At 43.6% G+C, this 19685-nt stretch overlaps 1 protein-coding gene across 16 annotated transcripts in view; it reads right to left on the bottom strand.

Annotated features, from left to right (window-relative positions):
- Positions 1-19685, bottom strand: part of LOC110510174 (A-kinase anchor protein 13) — a 156920-nt gene that overhangs the window by 30392 nt on the left and 106843 nt on the right. For 10 of the 16 annotated variants that reach the window (XM_036971865.2, XM_090211133.1, XM_090211103.1 and 7 more), the window contains 2 exons: positions 10417-10504; positions 3020-3129 (listed from right to left, as the gene is read on the bottom strand). In XM_036971865.2, coding sequence (XP_036827760.2) covers positions 3020-3129; positions 10417-10504 — 198 coding nt within the window. Of the gene's footprint in view, positions 1-3019; positions 3130-10416; positions 10505-18201; positions 18641-19685 lie in introns of those variants that run through there. The other 6 variants (XM_090211431.1, XM_090211472.1, XM_090211507.1 and 3 more) reach the window with 1 other exon arrangement.

Raw genomic sequence — 19685 nt, 5'->3', positions numbered from 1 at the left:
GCACATGTCCTCCTGAAGTTACTGCGTGAGCTCTTCGCATGCATACTGAATCCTCTGGCATCCAACTTTCATCCAACCCCTGCATTAGCTTGCCTCATGGCACAGATACAGAGATGTTATGTTTATCCAAGTCTATGGTCTTGGCCCATCACCTAATGTATTACTGCCCCTCAGCTGCAAGAAGTGGCACCCCCCCCAAAAAGACTATAGGCCTACAACACATAAATAGCTCCTAGCCTCCCACGCATAGGCTACTTTCTGTCCCTAACACTAAAACAGAAATTAAATAATAAAACGAAATAGAAATGTTGTTATCAAACTAAAACTAAATAAAAACTAGTAAATCAAGTCTAAAATCTAACAAACTAAAATAAGTTTAAAATAAAATGTTAAAATCTAACATGAAAACACATGTAATAACCATTATACTAATTTTGATAAAACATGAAAAGGTCTTGAGTCAATAAGTATTCAACCCCTTTGTTATGGCAAGCCTAAATAAGTTCAAGAGTAAAACTTTGCCTAACAAGTCACATTATACGTTGCATGGACTCACTCTGTGTGCAGTAATAGTGTTTAACCCCCTAGAGTTGGTTGATGCACTGGCGCGTCAATCTAAATTACATAACAAAAAAATCTGTCAGTTTAAGCTAGAGATATATTTTTTTTGTGGGGGGGAGGGGTGGGCACAAACTAATGGAAAGGGGAGATTATGGAAAGGGGAGATTCTCACGAACACCTCTCCGTTTTGCTCTACGACCCTAAAACTGTCACAGAACTCATCTGAAGGTAACCGGTACCGGTTTAAAAAAACAAATGGAAGCATGAAGATTGTTTTGTGACTAACCAAAAAAAAGGGGTTAAATATGTGTAAAATTGTACATACAGTGCATTCGGAAAGGATTCAGACCCCTTGACTTTTCCACATTTTGTTACGATACAGCCTTATTCTAAAATATATGAAATTATGTTTTCTTTTCGTGAATCTACACACAATACACCATAATGACAAAGGGAAAATCAGTTTTTAGATATTTTTGCAAATGTGTTAAAATTTTTAAAAAAATAATACTTTATTTATATAACTATTCAGACCCTTTGCTATGAGACTCGAAATTGAGCTCATGTGCATCCTGTTTCCATTGATCATCCTTGACATGTTCCTACAACTTGATTGGAGTCCACCTGTGGTAAATTCAATTGATTGGACATGATTTGGAAAGGCACACATCCGTCTATATAAGGTCCACAGTTGACAGTGCATGTCAGAGTAAAAACCAAGCCATGAGGCATTGTCCGTAGAGCTCCAAGGCAGGATTGTGTCGAGGCACAGATCTGGGGAAGGGATTTCTGCAGCATTGAAGGTGCCCAAGAACACAGTGGCCTCTTCCTAGAGCATGCCGCCCAGCCAAACTGAGCAATTGGGGGAGAAGGGCCTTGGTCAGGGAGGTGACCAAGAACCCGATGGTCATTCTGAGCTCCAGAGTTCCTCTGTGAAGATGGAAGAACCTTCCAGAAAGGCAACCATCTCTGCAGCACTCCACCAATCAGGCATTTATGGTAGAGTGACCAGATGGAAGCCACTCCTCAGAAAAAGGCACATGACAGTCCGCTTGGAGTTTACCAAAAGGCATTTAAAGGACTCTTAGACCATAAAAAACAATGATTATCTGGTCTGATTTACCAAGATTGAACTCTTTGGCCTGAATTCCAAGCGTCACGTCTGGAGAAAACCTGGCACCATCCCTACGGTGAAGCATGGTGGCGGCAGCATTATGCTGTGGGGATGTTTTTCAGTGGCAGAGATTGGGAGACTAGTCAGGATCCAGGAAAAGATGAACAGAGCAAAGTACAGAGAGATCCTTGATGAAAACCTGCTCCGGAGCGCTCAGGACTGGGGCGAAGGTTCACCTTCCAATAGGACAACGACCCTTAGCACACAGCCAAGACAATGCAGGAGTCACTTCGGGACAAGTCTCTAAATGTCCTTGAGTGGCCCAGCCAGAGCCCAGACTTGAACTTGTTCTAACATCTCGGGATAGACCTGAAAACAGCTGTGCATCCAACCTGATGGAGATTGAGAGGATCTGCAGAGAAGAATGGGAGAAACTCCCAAATACATGTGTGCCAAGCTTGTAGCGTCATACCCAAGAAGACTCGAGGCTGTAATTGCTGCCAAAGGTGCTTCAACAAATACTGAGTAAAGGGTCTGAATAGTTATGTAAATATTACATTTCAGTTTTATTTTATTTGATACATTTGCAAAAAAATCTAAAAAACAGTTTCTGCTTTGTCATTACGGGGTATTGTGTGTAGATTGATGAGGGGAAAAATTATTTAATACATTTTAGAATATGGCTGTAACATAACAAAATGTGGAAAAAGTCAAGTGGTCTGAATACTTTCCAAATGCACTGTATATATTTCCTGATTTAGAACAGACACAAAATCTTGTTTCTTATTATTTATTTTTTGACTGTCCTTTTTGCCATTTATGAATATGTTCTTCAATGGTTCTATGGCCTTTAGTATTAAATGCCAAAATCAGTATTTATCCACAAGAAACAAGAAATGAGGACCAAGGCTGTAATGTGAAATTGCATTGGAGTGCCATTATGCCGCAGCCCAAAAAAAAGGGTGGGGGGCAGGGCAGGGGAGGAATGAGCGAGCGAGGGGGATGAGGTCATAATGAGTTAGCTGGCCCAGGAAGGAGTGCTCATGGGAGGCTGCTGATGTTACATGGAACAGGCAAGCTGACCAGTCTGCTGTGGACTGGAGGTGGGGGCCAGAGGCCAAAACATAAACTAACGAATAGAGGAGCTGGGAATTATATGGAAATATATCACCAGAAACATCCAACATAAAGTCATAGACCATGTTGTTTGTGTTATAGGATAACTGACTTATAATATACTTGTATGCTATCATGTCATAGCCACTCAAGACACAGGCTTACTATTCTTCTTTGACGGTGTTGTGACTATAAAGGGAATGTCTCGTTCCAGTGTGCTGATCTCACCTTTCTGAAGACCCCTTCCTCTCCCAGACTGTCCAAATCACTGACAGAGTCCCACAGGGTGGTCGACACAGAGCCTCCAACAATCTCTGAGCATGGGGATACTGGGAATTCTGGGAAAGAGAAAATTGGTATTAAGATTAGAGTCAGATATTTACTATGGCAAGGCAGCACATATTTCATTGTATTGTTATTTTTAAATGTAACCTTTATTTAACTAGGCAAGTCAGTAAAGAACACATTCTTATTTACAATGACAGCATACTCCAGCCAATGCAGAGTCAATTGTGTGCTGCCCTATGGGACTACCAATCACAGCCAGATGTGATACAGCCTGGATTCGAACGAGGTACTATAGCGACGCCTCTGGCACTGAGATGCAGTGCCTTAGACCTCTACGCCACTCGGGAGTCCCAAGTCAACAGGCTTTAAAAGACCATCAGATTTTTCAATATCAAAACGCAACAGAAAGATTGATCATCAAGGTCACATTTTCTAAGAGAATTGGGCCAGATTCACCACAACACAGTCAAATGCTCAGTGAGACAAATGTGCTGCAAAACATAATTGCATCGCTAGTTGCAATCCTTTTGGGCAGGATGTTGATGTCAGAAAGGATTTTATTCTATGAGTATACTGTATGAGTGGGTTGTTGTTTTGTCATTGTTTGCCCTAGCAACCAGTGGAACAGTGGAAGTGAAAGTTGCCTAAAGCGAAGGGAAGCGCATAACATAAACACAAGATACAGTGATTTGGAGATCTTTTTAAGCTATGATCAAATCAAATCAAATGTTATTGGTCACATACACATATTTAGCAGATGTTATAGCAGGTGTAGCGAAATGTTTGTATTCCTAGCTCCAACAGTGCAGTAGTATCTAACAGTGCAGTAGTATCTAAAAACGATTCACAACAATACACACAAATCTAAAAGTAAAAGAATGGGATTTAGAAATATATAAATATTAGATTGAGCGGCATTGACTAAAACACAGTAGAATAGAATACAGTACATATGAGACAAGTAAAGCAGTATGTAAACATTATTAAAGTGACTAGGGTTCCATTATTAAAGTGGCCAGTGATTCCAAGTCAATGTATAGAGGGCAGCAGCCTCTAAGGTGCAAGGTTGCGTAACCGGGTGGAAGCCGGCTAGTGATGGCTATTTAGCAGTCTGATGACCTTAAGATAGAAGCTGGTTTTTAGTCTCTCGGTCCCAGCTTTTGATGAATCTGTACTGACCTCGTCTTCTGGATCATAGCGGGGTGAACAGGCCGTGGCTCGGGTGGTTGATGTCCTTACTGATCTTTTTGGCCTTCATGTGACATCGGGTGCTGTAGGTGTCCTGGAGTGCAGGTAGTTTGCCCCCGGTGATGCGTTGGGCAGACCGCACCACCCTCTGGAGAGCCCTGCGGTTGCAAGCTGTGCAGTTGCTGTAACAGGCGGTGATACAGCCCAACACTATGCTCACAATTGCATAATTTTAAAGTTTGTGAGGGCTTTAGGGGCCAAGACACATTTCTTCAGCCTCCTGAGGTTGGTGGACCATTTCAGATAGTCAGTGATGTGTACATCGAGGAACTTGAAGCTTTTCACCTTCTCCACTGCGGTACCGTCAATGTGGATAGGGGCGTGCTCCCTCTGTTGTTTCCTGAAGTCGATGAACAGCTCCTTTGTTTTGTTGACATTGAGTGAGAGGTTATTTTCCTTGCACCACTCTCCTAGGGCCATCACCTCCTCCCTGTAGGCTGTCTCGTCATTGTTGGTAATCAGACTTACTACTGTTGTGTCATCTGACAAACTTGATGATTGGTTGATGATTGAGTTGGAGGAGTGCATGGCCACGCAGTCATGGGTAAACAGGGAGTACAGAGGGGGCTGAGCACACACCCTTGTGGGGCCCCTGTGTTGAGGATCAGTGAAGTTGAGGTGTTGTTTCCTACCTTCACCACCTAGGGGGTGGCCCGTCAGGAACTCCAGGACCCAGTTGCACAGGGCGGGGTTCAGACCCAGGGCCCCGAGCTTAATGATGAGCTTGGAGGGTACTTTGGTGTTGAGTGCTGAGCTATAGTCAATGAACGGCTTTCTTACATAGGTATTTCTCTTGTCTAGATGGGATAGGGCAGTGTGCATTGCAATGGCAATCGCATTGTCTGTCGATCTATTGGGGCGGAAAGCAAATTCAAGTGTGTTTAGGGTGTCAGATAAGGTAGAGGTGATATGATACTTAACTAACCTCTCAAAGCACTTCATGATGACAGAAGTGAGTGCCACAAGGCAATAGTCATTTAGTTCAGTTACCTTACCTTCTTGGGTAGAGGAATATCTTGAATCAAGTGGGGACAGCAGACTGGGAAAGTGAAAGATTGAATATGCCTGTAAACACAACCAGCCAGCTAGTCTGTGCATGCTCTGAGTACGAAGATAGGGATGCCATCTGGGCCAGCAGCCTTGCGAGGGTTAACACGCTTAAATGTCTAACACACGTTGGCCACGGAGAAGGAGAGCCCACAGTCCTTGGTAGTGGGCCACCTCGGTGACACTGTGTTATCCGCAAAGCGGGCAGAAGAAGGTGTTTAGCTTGTCCGGAAGCAAGACGTTGGTGTCCGCGACGTGACTGGTTTCCCTTTGTAGTCTGTGATTGTCTGTAGACCCTGCCACATACATCTCGTGTCTGAGCCGTTCAATTGTGACTCTACTTTGTCTCTGTACTGACGTTTTGCCTGTTTGATTGCCAAACGGAGGGAATAACTACACTGTTTGTATTCGGCCATATTCCCTGTCACCTTGCCATGGTTAAATGCGGTGGTTCGCTCTTTCAGTTTTGCACGAATGCTGCCATCTATCCACGGTTTCTAGTTTGGGTAGGTTTTAATAGTCACAGTGGGTACAACATCTCCTATACACTTCGTGATGAACTCAGTCCCTGTATCCGTGTATTCGTCAACGTTATTCTCAGCGGCTACCCGGAACATATCCTAGTCCGCATGTTCAGTAACAATCTTGAAGCAACGATTCCGATTGGTCAGACCAGCGTTGAATCGACCTTAGCACGGGTACCTCCTGTTTGAGTTTCTGCCTATAGGAAGGGAGGAGCAAAATGTAGTTGTGATCTGATTTGCCAAAGTGAGGGCGGGGGAGGGCCTTGTAGGCATTTCGAAAAGTTGAGTAGCAGTGGTCCAATGTTTTACCAGTGCGAGTACTACAGTCAATGTGTTGGTAGAACTTCGCTAGCGCTTTCCTCAAATTTGCTTTGTTAGAATCCCCAGCTACAATAAATGTGGTTTCCAGTTTGCATAAAGTCCAGCGTAGTTCTATAACCGAAGACAATTATCTTGGGAGTTAATATGGTCGGATATGATTGAAGTATTCTAGGTCGGGTGAACAAAAGGACTTGAGTTTCTGTATGTTATCACAATCACACCATGAGTGGTTAATCATGAAACATACATCCCGCCTTTCTGCTTCCCGTAGAGTTCTTTATTCCTGTCTGTGCGATGTACTGATAACCCACATGCCTGTATGGATGGGGACAGTATATCCCGAGAGAGCCATGTTTCCGTGAAACAGAGTATGTTACAATCCCTGATGTCTGTCTGAAGGGGATCCTCGCTCTGAGCTCATCTACTTTATTATCCAGAGACTGAACATTAGCGAGTAACATACTCGGAAGCGGTGGATGGTGTTCACGCCTCCTGAAGTCGGACTAGAAGTCCACTACGAATATCTCTTCTCCGCCGGCTGTATTTTGGGGCAGCCCCTGGAATAAGTTCAATTGCCCTGGGGGAATACGAACAACGGATCCAATTCGGGAAAGTCGTATTCCTGGTTGTAATGTTGGGGAGTTAACGCCACTCTGATATCCAAAAGTTATTTCTGGATGTATGTAATAACATAAAATATTTTGGGCTAATAATGTAAGACATAACACACAAAAAAACAAAATACTGCAAAGTTGCTTAGGAGCTAGAAACAGAACTGCCATATAAACTCAGCAAAAAAAGAAACGTCCTCTCACTGTCAACTGCGTGTATTTTCAGCAAACTTAACATGTGTAAATATTTGTAAAAACATAACAAGATTCAACAACTGAGACAGAAACTGAACAAGTTCCACAGACATGTGACTAACATAAATGGAATAATGTGTCCCTGAACAAAGGGGGGGTCAAAATCAAAAGTAACAGTCAGTATCTGGTGTGGCCACCAGCTGCATTCAGTACTGCAGTTCATCTCCTCCTCATGGACTGCCCCAGATGTTCCACTCTTCCACCAAGGCACCTACAAGTTCCCGGACATTTCTGGGGGGAATGGCCCTAGCCCTCACACTCCGATCCAACAGGTCCCAGATATGCTCAATGGGATTGAGTTCCAGGCTCTTTGCTGGCCATGGCAGAACACTGACATTCCTGTCTTGCAGGAAATCACGCACAGAACGAGCAGTATGGCTGGTGGCATTGTCATGCTGGAGGGTCATGTCAGGATGAGCCTGCAGGAAGGGTACCACATGAGGGAGGAGGAACGCACAGCGTTGGCATTGCCTGCAATGACAACAAGCTCAGTCCAATGATGCTGTGACACACCGCCCCAGACCATGACGGACCCTCCACTTCCAAATCGATCCCGCTCCAGAGTACAGGCCTCGGTGTAACGCTCATTCCTTTGACAATAAACGCAAATCCGACCATCACCCCTGGTGAGACAAAACCGCGACTCGTCAGTGAAGAACACTTTTTGCCAGTCCTGTCTGGTCCAGCGACGGTGGGTTTGTGCCCATAGGCGACGTTGTGCTGGTGAAGACCTGCCTCACAACAGGCCTACAAGTCCTCAGTCCAGCCTCTCTCAGCCTATTGCAGACAGTCTGAGCACTGATGGAGGGATTGTGCATCCTTGGTGTAACTCGGGCAGTTGTTGTTGCCATCCTGTACCTGTCCCGCAAGTGTGATGTTCGGATGTACCGATCCTGTGCAGGTGTTACACGTGTTCTGCCACTGCGAGGACGATCAGCTGTTTGTCCTGTCTCCCTGTAGCGCTGTCTTAGGAGTCTCACAGTACGGACAATGCCATTTATTTCCCTGGCCACATCTGCAGTCCTCATGCCTCCTTGCAGCATGCTAAGGCACATTCACGTAGATGGAGCAGGGAGCCTGGGCATCTTTCTTTTGGGGGTTTTCAGAGTCACTGTGACCTTAATTGTCTACCGTCTGTAAGCTGTTAGTGTCTTAATGACCGTTCCACAGGTGCATGTTCATTAATTGTTTTTGGTTAATTGAACAAGCATGGGAAACAGCGTTCAAACCTTTTATAACCTCAGGGGGCTGAAGAAACTCGGCTTGTCACCAAAAGCACTCACAAACTTCTACAGATGCACAATCGAGAGCATCCTGTCGGGCCATCAGACTGTTAAACAGCCACCACTAACATTGAGTGGCTGCTGCCAACATACTGACTCAACTCCAGCCACTTTAATAATGGAAGTTGATGTAAAAAAAAAATGTATCACTAGCCACTTTAAACAATGCCACTTAATATAATGTTTACATACCCTACATTACTCATCTCATATGTATATGTATATATACTGTACTCTATATCATCTACTGCATCTTTCCATCTTTATGTAATACATGTATCACTGCCACTTTAAACTATGCCACCTTTATGTTTACATACCCTACATTACTCATCCAATATGTATATACTGTACTCTATACCATCTACTGCGTCTTGCCTATGCCGTTCTGTACCAGCACTCATTCATATATCTTTATGTACATATTCTTATCCCTTTACACTTGTGTGTATAAGGTAGTAGTTGTGGAATTGTTAGGTTAGATTACTCGTTGGTTATTACTGCATTGTCGGAACTAGAAGCACAAGCATTTCGCTACACTCGCATTAACATCTGCTAACCATGTATATGTGACAAATAAAATTTAATTTGATGTGAAGTTATTTGGATTTTTACGAATTATCGTTGAAAGACAGGGTCTTGAAAAAGGGATATTTTTTGGGGGGCCGAGTTTATGTCGGCGAAATCTTACTTAATGGCAACTAATCTCTGCACAGATGTGAACAGTAGTCTAAATCCTATGAAATAATGAGCAACATAAACTATCTTCTTTAGATATCAAAGGTAGCAGAGGTAGGGTAGCCTTGTTCGTGAGCTGCACAGTGTGCTGCATGCCTGGCCTGCCAAGCAAAGGGGTGCAGTGATAACGAAGGGACACATGGTACAGTAGGGATAAGATTCAAAGAAAGCAGTGCCATTCCATACCCATCTTATCTGCATCAATGACCTTACCATTTCAGTGCTCCAGACTGGGACTATTTAGTTGCCATTTTCGACCCTTTGACTTGACTGTGCAAGTTCAATTCTTAATTGGTGGCATTGGTGCGAGCTGCACATTCAATCTATATGGTCACCTTACTTTAAAAAAATATATATTTTTTTAGGAGGCTAAAACCATGATTTGGTGAAAAAGTCAAGTACATTAACTGCATCATTCCTGTAAAGAAAGTGTCTGCCTGCCCCTGTACCTGTTTCACTGCTGTGTGGAGCAATCCACTTTCTCTCCTTTCCTGGGAAAACATTTATGTTCCAGGATAAAACAAGTAAAGTGTTCTTATTGTATAACATTTCAAAATCCAATTGTGGGGAAACCATGGTTCTCAGCTTTCTGTAGGTATCATTTTTATTTCTCAACTCAAAATGTTGCGCTCAATATAAACTATTTTGCAACAGAGATACTTGATATGGTTTTGAGATCTGGAATGCGCAAAATGCGATATGGCCATTGAGATTGCATAGGCCTCATTGGGCAGCATAGGCTATAACAAAATTAGTCAATTACTTGCCTGAACGTGTTTTTGTTTAGGCATTTTAGTTTGCTTGATATTTGGCAATGTGAAAACAACTGGACCAAATGAAAAAAAATACAATGTAACAAGTAATCTAAATGATTCGAACTATAGCTCAGAACTGTGTGTGAAAACGCCCTAAGCCTCTCTCGCTCCTCCTACAAAGCGCTGCTCTCTCCTCTACAGTATGTCTTAATCCTCTGAAATCAAGTTACAACCTCGCCTTTCCAACTGAGATCCTCCAGAAATGAAATTACATTCTGGCAAATGCTCTTCCATGATCCAAGCAAGGACCTCTGGAACTCTGACAACCCTCCTAATCTTCATTTATGCTCCTCTCTATTTTATATAACCCCCAATGATTAGTGACTGCCTGACAGAAAAGAAAACTCAACACTGGCAATGCCATGGCTGGAAATTGTCAATACAAATTCCCCTGACATGCTGCCTTGAAGACAGAGTTTCTTTGACTAACAGATCTGTATGTAAGTTCCCTTAGCCTCATCTACAGTACTGCATCATATTTTGACTCGTTCTTACCTGTGCATTCTGGGATCGTGGTTTTCACCTGTAGTGTGGGATCTGTGCAGGGCTGGACAGGGTAAAATGACTCCTTCTCTTTGTGGATCTGTAAACAGAGGACATTTGGGATCAACAAGACTGAACTTATACAACAGATGTCTTCAGCAATGTAGAGGGTCAAATGTTGTAGTTTTTGAGAGACAAAACCACTACTGGATATTCACCAACTACCCGTTTCTCCGAATGTTCTATTTTCATAAACCCCAAGAATCTGAGAAGAATTCCTAGTATTCTCAACCACATTGTCTTGGCTGGTTGGTTGTGTATGAACAGTCAGACAGACTTACAGTAGTGTTAGTCTCAGGACATTAACATTGATGGCCTCTACTTTGGAAGACCCCATTTTCCCTACCACAGAACCATTTGAACCATTTTCCCTACCACAGAACCATTTTCCCTACCACAGAACCATTTTCCCTACCACAGAACCATTTTCCCTACCACAGAACCATTTTCCCTACCACAGAACCCAGCCTTGCATATGGGGGAGAGAAGAAATACATTCCTGGGGGTAGAGAGAATCTAATCACGTGAATAAAAGTGGGACTGTGCCGCAATCTGACTTGCCAGGCCCACATCTGGCCTATCCCATGGGCCCAGGTCTGCTACAGGCAGCATAGAGGCAGCATACAGGCAGCAGGCTCTCTGTCTGGAACAGCCTGGGCTGAGCTAAGCTGAGACTGCTGTTCACCACACATGCTGCTGGGAATTTGGACTGGGAGTCAGAGAGGAATTCTGCCCACATGTAAACATGAGGCCTGATTGACATTCAGCTAACAGCTGCTAGCAGTCTGAGGCTCTGGGTCTAGCAGGAGTTCAAGTAATATAAGGATGATCAGTGTTCACTGTTCAGATGGCAGTACGAGCAGAATAGAAGAGGGAGAACACAAACACTCAGATTCATACAGAGAGTGATGACAAAATGAATAGAGATAAACTATTGCTTTTTCTAGTAGATGCCCTTATTACAACCCAAATAGATCAGCTGAAGATTTCAAGAGTTAAAATATAGTGACTACAATAATTACACTTCTCCAGGGAGGGGTTTATTGAGAACTTGGCCAAGGAGAGTTGAAGAGGACAGAGAGGAGATTCACACCGCTCAGCCTCAGTACCCCATCATACAGCCCCAAACATCACACCCACAGTCAGCCCACTCATCATGTGACTCCAGGTCGCCAACTACAGAGCCAATCCTGGCCATGTTCTATTACAATCTCCACCCGGCACAGCCAGAAGAGGACTGACCACCCCTCAAAGCCTGGTTCCTCTATAGGTTTCTTCCTAGGTTTTGGCCTTTCTAGGGAGTTTTTCCTAGCCACCGTGCTTCTACACCTGCATTGCTTGCTGTTTGGGGTTTTAGGCTGGGTTTCTGTACAACACTTTGAGATATCAGCTGATGTACAAAGGGCTATATAAATACATTTGATTTGATTTGATTTGAATCCTCACATGTACTGTACTCAGTTTGTAATAAGTGTGTGTGTGTGTGCATGCTCGCGTGTGTGTGGCTGTGTGCTTTTGCTTATACTATCTTTGTGGGTACCATAGTCCTCACAAGGATAGTAAAACAAGGACAATTATGACAATTGAGGACATTTCACCGGTCTCCACAAGAAAAAAGGCTATTTTAGGCTTAAAGGTTAGGTTTAGGGTTAGGGTTAGAATTAGGGTTAGGTTAAGGTTTTAGAGAAAATAGGATTCTGAATGGGAATCAATTGTTTAGTCCCCACAAGGATAGTAAAACAAACACGTGTGTGTGTGTGTGTTTACATGAGTATATTATTCAAATGCACTCATGCATGCAAGTGTGACTGCATGTGTGTGTGTGTGTGTGTGTGTGTGTGTGTGTGTATCTGCTTATGCTTATGTGTTTATCCAGGACATTCTCCAGTCACACACACACAAACACGCACGAGCAGCTGCTGATTACAGGGCCTTATTGTTCCTCCCCTTATCAGCTGCTGCTGCTCAGACTCAGGCCAGGGTGACAATACGGACACGTGACCTGGTGATACTATCCTCTCAGACCACACAATGGCTTTATCACACCACACGACCCACGGAAAGATAGATGACCCATGACCACATCTCAACATGCTTTTATCACTGACAGACAACCCACGATGAGACCTCATCAAGGTTTATCTCACATAGACAACCCACGGACACATCGCAACATGCTTCGACAGTATCACACCAGACGACCCACATTCGGACATAAGCATGGTTTATCACGAAAACCGAGGACACATTAGGACCTTTCTATCCCTTTACAACCTGTAGATGACCCTGTGGAGACCTATCACATAAGGCAACCCCATCCTATCACAGACCAGCCCCACAATGCACCACCCTTTATCCAACCAGACTCTAAGATGTAAAGGTCCTGACTGAATCAATGACTATGGTCCCATCAGCCCAGACCCAGTTGAGTTTGTGACAGCCCCCTGGGCCCCTGACGGTGTGCCCAGTCCACATCAAACACAGGACTCTGACACCGGACACAGTTCATTGGCAAACTGCTGGACACATAGCTGGATTCCATTCTGATGCCATGTTGTGTAGTCACCAATTGTGATGTTAAGGAGCCTTGCAGTCTGGGTTGGTAGGACACACAACCTGGTCTACAGTCAGCGAAATCCTATCTTGGCTAAATATCCGTCTGAAGACCTCGACTCTGACTCAACCACTATACAGTACATTCTCAAAATGGGCAGAAAAATGATCAGCTATCTGGACTTCCAGAGGAGAGTTCACTGTCTATTGGGTTTCCACCACTGAGGAGAGAAAAGTCAAGACGTCCAGGATCTTTTTGTTAAAGAGGAAATACATCAGTCAATCAGTTACCTGTCTGGACTAAACAGTCCTTAAGGGCCAGAGATTGTTGGATCATAAATCATTTCAATTAACTTATGAAGCCATTCCACTGCTTTTTTTCACAACACAAACATGTGCACTGACGTTCATTACTAATGACAACTTACTCGATGACAAAACTGATTGAGTCAGGTAAAAGTCAATTATATTTCAAAGCATGAAACCCAATAAAATCTATATGCATTTTTGTTATGAGAGAGAGAGAGAGAGAGAGAGAGAGAGAGAGAGAGAGAGAGAGAGAGAGAGAGAGAGAATAAAGTCCATGTGTACATTGCTCTTCTCTGTAGTGGGAATGTGAAAACGTGGATTTCCCCATGCTTGTGGTTAATTGTCTTAGCCCCACTAGAGGGATGTGGGGGGAGGGGGCTTCTATACCAGGGGCTCTGCACAGTCAAAGTGGCTAGTGGACAATGCACAAGGCCTAATTGATGGGCCTGCCTACAGCCCAGTCAATCACTGAGCAGCCTCTGTGTGCCCTGCAGCACTAGGCGGAGGAGAACACTACACTCTTATCCTCCAGAAGCCCAGGGTCCAGGCCCCACAGCAGACACACACACCGGACACACATATTTAACATACAATATAGAACATGAGACATGGACACAGTTCTTATTGTATACAATGCATGCAGGTACAAACACATATCCATTATTATCCAACAATGAATAATAATTCATTTTTGTTCTATTCTATTTTATTATATTCTATACAAAAATAGCATGCATTTACACAGTATTTCAGGCCTTAAGCCTGTCTCCTGTGCTGTGGATGGGTGGAGAAAGAGGCTCCATGTTCAGAAGTGTCCCCGAAGGAAAATAAACCAAAATATAGTGTATGGCAGACAGAGACCTGCCATTTCCACAGTGACAGCCAATGGCTGGCGTGACACAGTGACATCCAATGGCTGGCATGACACAGTGACACAGCAAGGGAGAGGAATGTCCTTGGAGAGAACTAATTCGAAGTGCTTTGTTACAGTACTTACTGTGTAGATAAAAACAACACTGCCAAGCTTAGTTTACGCACATACGATCAATACATGCACTTAGAATAGATTTGTAAATTGTTTTTATTTAACTTTTATTTATTCAGGCGAATCCATTGAGACCAGGGTCTCAATTACAATGGTGCCCTGAGGACAACGATACAACAAATTCAAAATGATCAATAAAAATAAACTGAAAATTACATAATAAACACAACAGCTTCAAACACCAAATACAATTGTTTATATTAAATCCAAATGGTTGCAATTCTCATTAAATTCATTCAACATTAAAGTCCTAAACTGCCCTTGAGGCACCAGAGTCAAGATGAGTTTTGTAGACTATTCCAAAAATGGGAGGGGCACTAAAACTGAAGGCGGCTTTACCGAGGGGGAGGGGGGGGGGGTAATTTCAGAAAAGATTTCTCCCAGGAGTGGTACTATCAACGAGTAGCAAGGAGTTTTACCCTGGTCTATCTGGCACTGAGTTCACTTGGCCATCGCCCTTCACGGCACACATGACCACACCAAAGAACTTCACAGGACAGTTTGTCAGTCTGAGAAAGGGCCAAAGCTAAGGAAAAATAGATTTGATCTGACCACTACCGCCGTCAACCCTACTTTTGACAGATGCAATAAATAAGGTATAGAGGCCATCTTGTCTCTAATATACAGTGCCTTCAAAAAGTATTTATATCCCTTGACTAGTTCACAAATGTGTTTTCCCCCTCACCCATCTACTGTACACACAATACCCCATAATTACTAAGTGAAAACATGTTTTTAGACATTTTTACAAATGTATTGAAAATTAAATACAGAAATATCGAATTTACATAAGTATTCACACCCGAGTCAACAAATGTTAGAATCACCTTTGGCAGCGATTACATCTGTGAGTCTTTCTGGGAAAGTCTCTAACAGCTTTGCTCCAGTGTATATTTGACCACATGTTTTATTCTCCTGCTGAAAGGTGAATTCGTCTTCCAGTGTCTGTTGGGAAACAAACTAAGACAGGGGCTCCTCTAGGATTTAGTCTGCTTAGCTCTATTCTGTTGATTTTTATCCTAAAAAAACTCCCTAGTCCTTGCCGATGACAAGCATACCCATAACATGATGCAGCCAGCACCTAGCTTGAAGTGGTACTCAGTGATGTGTTGTGTTGGATTTCCCCCCCAAATAAACACTTTGTATTCAGGATATAAAGTACTTTTCTTTTCCACATGTTTAGCAGTTTTACTTTAGTGCCTTATTGCAAACAGGATGTATGTTTTGGAATATATGAATTCTGTTGAGGCTTCCTTCTTCTCACTCTGTTATTACAGTTAGTATTACAGTTAGTATTATGATTAGCATTACGGAAAGTATTAGACTCACAGATGTAAATTCTCGGGCCGACTCTTTTCTCTGTATATATCAATGATGTCGCTCTTGCTTCTTTGGCAACTAAGTTACGAGGAATGCTTGTATCTTTGTAGTGACTGGGTGTATTGATACACCATCCAAAGAGTAATTAATGACTTCGCCGTGCTCAAAGGGATATTCATTGTCTACTATTATTTTATTTTTTTTAAATACCAATCTACCAATGGGTGCCTTTCTTTGTGTGGCATTGGAAAACCTCCCTGGTCGTTGTGTTTGAATCTGTTTGAAATTCAGATTGTGTGGGGGACAGAGATGAGGTAGTCATTCAAAATGAGGAAAAAGTAACACAATAACAGTGTACTTGGTCTTCTCTTCCCCTCTGTATTGAAGCCATCCAAAATGTTATTTAACATTTTAGTGATACAGCAGACGCTCTTATCCAGAGCAATTTATAATTAGTGCATTCATCTTAGGATAGCTATGTAAAACAACAGTCACAGTTGTAGTGAGTACATTTTCCCTCAATAAAATAGTTATTAGCAAAGTCAGTGCTAGTAAGAAAAGACACATTTGGGGATTTATTTAAGATACTCTTTTTAGAGGTAGGGTTTCAAACGTTTTTGGAAGATGGGCAGGGACTCCGCTGTCCTAACAGAGTGAAGCTGGTTCAATCATTGCCAGGACAGAGAAGACTGGGCTGAGCGGGAGCTATCCTCCCAATCGGGTGGGACGGCCAAGTGCAGAGGTGGCAGAACAGAGTGCTCAGGTTGGGTGTATGATTTGAGCATAGCCTGAAGGTAGGGAAGGGCAGTTCCTCTTGCTGTTCTGTAGGAAAGCACCATGGTCTTGTAGTGGATGCAAGCTTCGACTGGAAGCCAGTGGAGTCGGTGGAGGAGCGGGGTGACATGGGAGAACTTGGGAAGGTTGAACACCAGGTGGGCTGTGGCTTTCTGGATAAATTGCAGGGTTTTTTTGGCACAAGAAGGAAGCCCAGCCAACAGAGAGCTGCAGTAGTCCAGACGGGAGATGACAAGTGCCTGGATTAGGACCTGCGCCGCTTCCTGTGTGAGGAAAGGTCGTACTCTACAGATGTTGTAGAGCATGAACCTGCACTGCCTTGATATTTGCAGAGAAAGACAGGGTGTTGTCCATGGTCACGCCAAGGATTTTTGCACTCTGGGAGGGGGACACCATGGAGTTGACAACCGTGATGGAGAGTTCTTAAAGCGGGCAGGCCTTCCTCGAGAGGAAGAGCAACTCCGTCTTGAGGTTGAGGTGGTGGGCCGACATCCAAACCAGGTGTTAAATCTCATCATTGTCCAATGCTAGTCTGGCCTGTTCTGTGACATCCAAAGATGATGGCGAGCAGAGAAGAGAGGTCGCAGGACTCAAGCCCAAAGATAGAGTCTGACGCCTGGCCACAGAGATGCAGCCTGAGCCCTTATCACACACCTAATCCACAGGCCACTCTACTCTGTCCAAGTGCTTGAACAGGCTCTGCTGATTTGGGCTGGCCTCTCTCAGACACAAATAAAGTGCCCTTCCTTACCACTACATATACTGTATATTCACCAGCCCAAAGCCCACAAGACACATTCCACCTCTGTTCCCAGTGCCACCCAGCTACAGTAGGGAGACATGCTTGATGTGATAATGATGTGAGAGATGCTATGAATATCACTCAAATCCTTCATCCTCCACTGAAAAGGTTGCCATACCCTTGAGCAATAATTGTGTTTTACAGAAAACAAATTCAGGTTTGCCTGTTTTATAAGACTGTATCTGTGAACGTCTATGGAAAAACATGATCTAAGCTGTATTATTTTTTAAATAAAATGTTTTATCTGTACAATTAAAAAGGGGACAGGTTTTGACAAGCCTATGAGATATTGTAGGCATAATCTATCCCGACACACACAGACAACTGAATACGCATCACATGCAGAATCCTAGCATTGTATTCAGTGACTCACACTTTGCACACAGACAAAGAGTCAACCAAAATAAACAAGGAGCAAGAGTGATAGAAAGGGAGAGAGAGACAGGTCGGGAGAGGAGAGAGAGGAGAGAAGGGAAGAGAAAACAGAGAGAATGAGAGAGAAAGAGAGAATGAAAGAGAGAAAGAAGGAAAGAGAATGGATATTAATGGGATCTGGCCTGCAGGCCTCCACTCTCCATCCAAAAACAAACTCCGCCCTGAGAGCACACTCCTAGAGACTGCCAGTGTGCCCATCTACCAACGGCTCACACACACACTCCACACCTCCTGAGCACACACAGAGGAACAGCTAATAATTAGACACAACCGGACAAATACACACTCAGCGACTAAATAATGTTTCTGTGACATTTTTGCGGCGTAGATATGAAATCTACTTTGTTACCACACGGATACAGCAGAGAAGAAAAGCTAAAACACACATTTCTAGTTACAAAATAGTTCCATTACCATATCCATAGGAGTAGAGCTCTCTCTCATGTGGCAACTGAAAATATTCTCTGTCCATTCATACCTTTATCAAAACGACATCCACTGTTCTCTCCCCCTTTCCACGCAGACTGTACCTCCGCTTGTGTCGCTCGTACATCTTTCCAGGCAGTGAAAAGGAGTGGTTATTAACAGAAATGCGCTAGATTCCAACATGAAGCCCAGCCTTGTGGAGTCCTTCGTAAAGTTTGGGGAAAATGAGCAACTCTTCCCACATCTGCTCACAGAACCAGCCCCTGGGTCTGACCCTCCCTCCGTCTCTCCCACACACTCCTCCCTCCTCTCAAATTCACTGTTACTCACCGAGCCTCTCCCTCTTTTCCTGGCCTCCCTTTTACTGATACTGTTTTTTTGGCTTTTTTGGCTGTTTTCCTCTATTCATCTATTTCCATTTTTGGTTCATTTCCCGTCCTCTTATCCTCCCTTCTATCTCCATCTATTTCCTCTTCCTGTGTCTCTTTAGTGACGAGTTGAACAGTGTTGTGCTGTGATGCTGAGCGGCAGGGAGAGCGCGTGTGTCTTTGGAAACAGTCTAAGGCAGCCAGCCATGAGAGAAGCCTCTGAGGCCTGCCCTGAATACTGCCATCCTGACCCCAGGAGAGGGATGCTCTCCTACAAACGGTGATTCCTCGGCCATAAGGAAGAAAGATAAGTATTTTCCTAAGGGAAACTATCAAATAAAAGTGTGTTAGTCACATACACAGTTTAGAAAATGTTATAGCGGGTGCAGTGAAATTCTTGCACTAGCTCCTAACAATGCAGTAAAATGTCAAATAACTACACAAATAATCAAAAACAAATACTGTTACTTCTCCCATAGGTTTCTATTAAATAACACTACAGTTAGTAATTGTTTTCATTAAAAACATATATTTAAGTAGAAACAGCAAATGCATGGTAAACATCCCAAGCTTATCAGTAAGCTCACAATTCATATCTCAATGTGAGTAAAAATGACCTCAACCCCCGGGAACAGAAGAGGAGGAGAATGCAGAGCTGCCCCCTGTGTGGAAGACTGGGGAAGAAAGCAGGAAAAAAACTCCACATCTGCAGACAGATCAATGGAAAGGACAAACAGCTGGAAGCATGGCAACCATTAAAAAACTGTCCACTTGACAAGAGAGAGAGAGAGAGAGAGAGAGAGAGAGAGAGAGAGAGAGAGAGAGAGAGAGAGAGAGAGAGAGAGAGAGAGAGAGAGAGAGAGAGAGAGAGAGAGAGAGAGAGAGAGAGAGAGAGAGAGAGAGAGAGAGAGAGAGAGAGACTTGAGACGGCTGGGGCTCCTTCCTTTCTAACTAACACGTCTGGGCAGCAGAGCAGAACGCAACACAACCCCTGGAACCAAGAGCAACATGGTCCTAATCCTACTACTCCCCAGGGCACACTACACATAACATTAGGAGAGGAACAGAAAAGAACAGACCAAAATACATGATGTGCCCATCTTGTTTAGGGTTTTTTTTCTAGTCAGGTCATTCTCATTGGTGAAAACCTATCACTATGGAGAAGGGG

Source organism: Oncorhynchus mykiss, chromosome 1, assembly GCF_057628025.1.
Source record: "Oncorhynchus mykiss isolate SJ-2025 chromosome 1, ASM5762802v1, whole genome shotgun sequence".
Classification (NCBI taxonomy): domain Eukaryota; kingdom Metazoa; phylum Chordata; class Actinopteri; order Salmoniformes; family Salmonidae; genus Oncorhynchus; species Oncorhynchus mykiss.
Note: the sequence above shows the minus strand (reverse complement) of the source record. Positions and strands in the feature narration are given on the sequence as shown.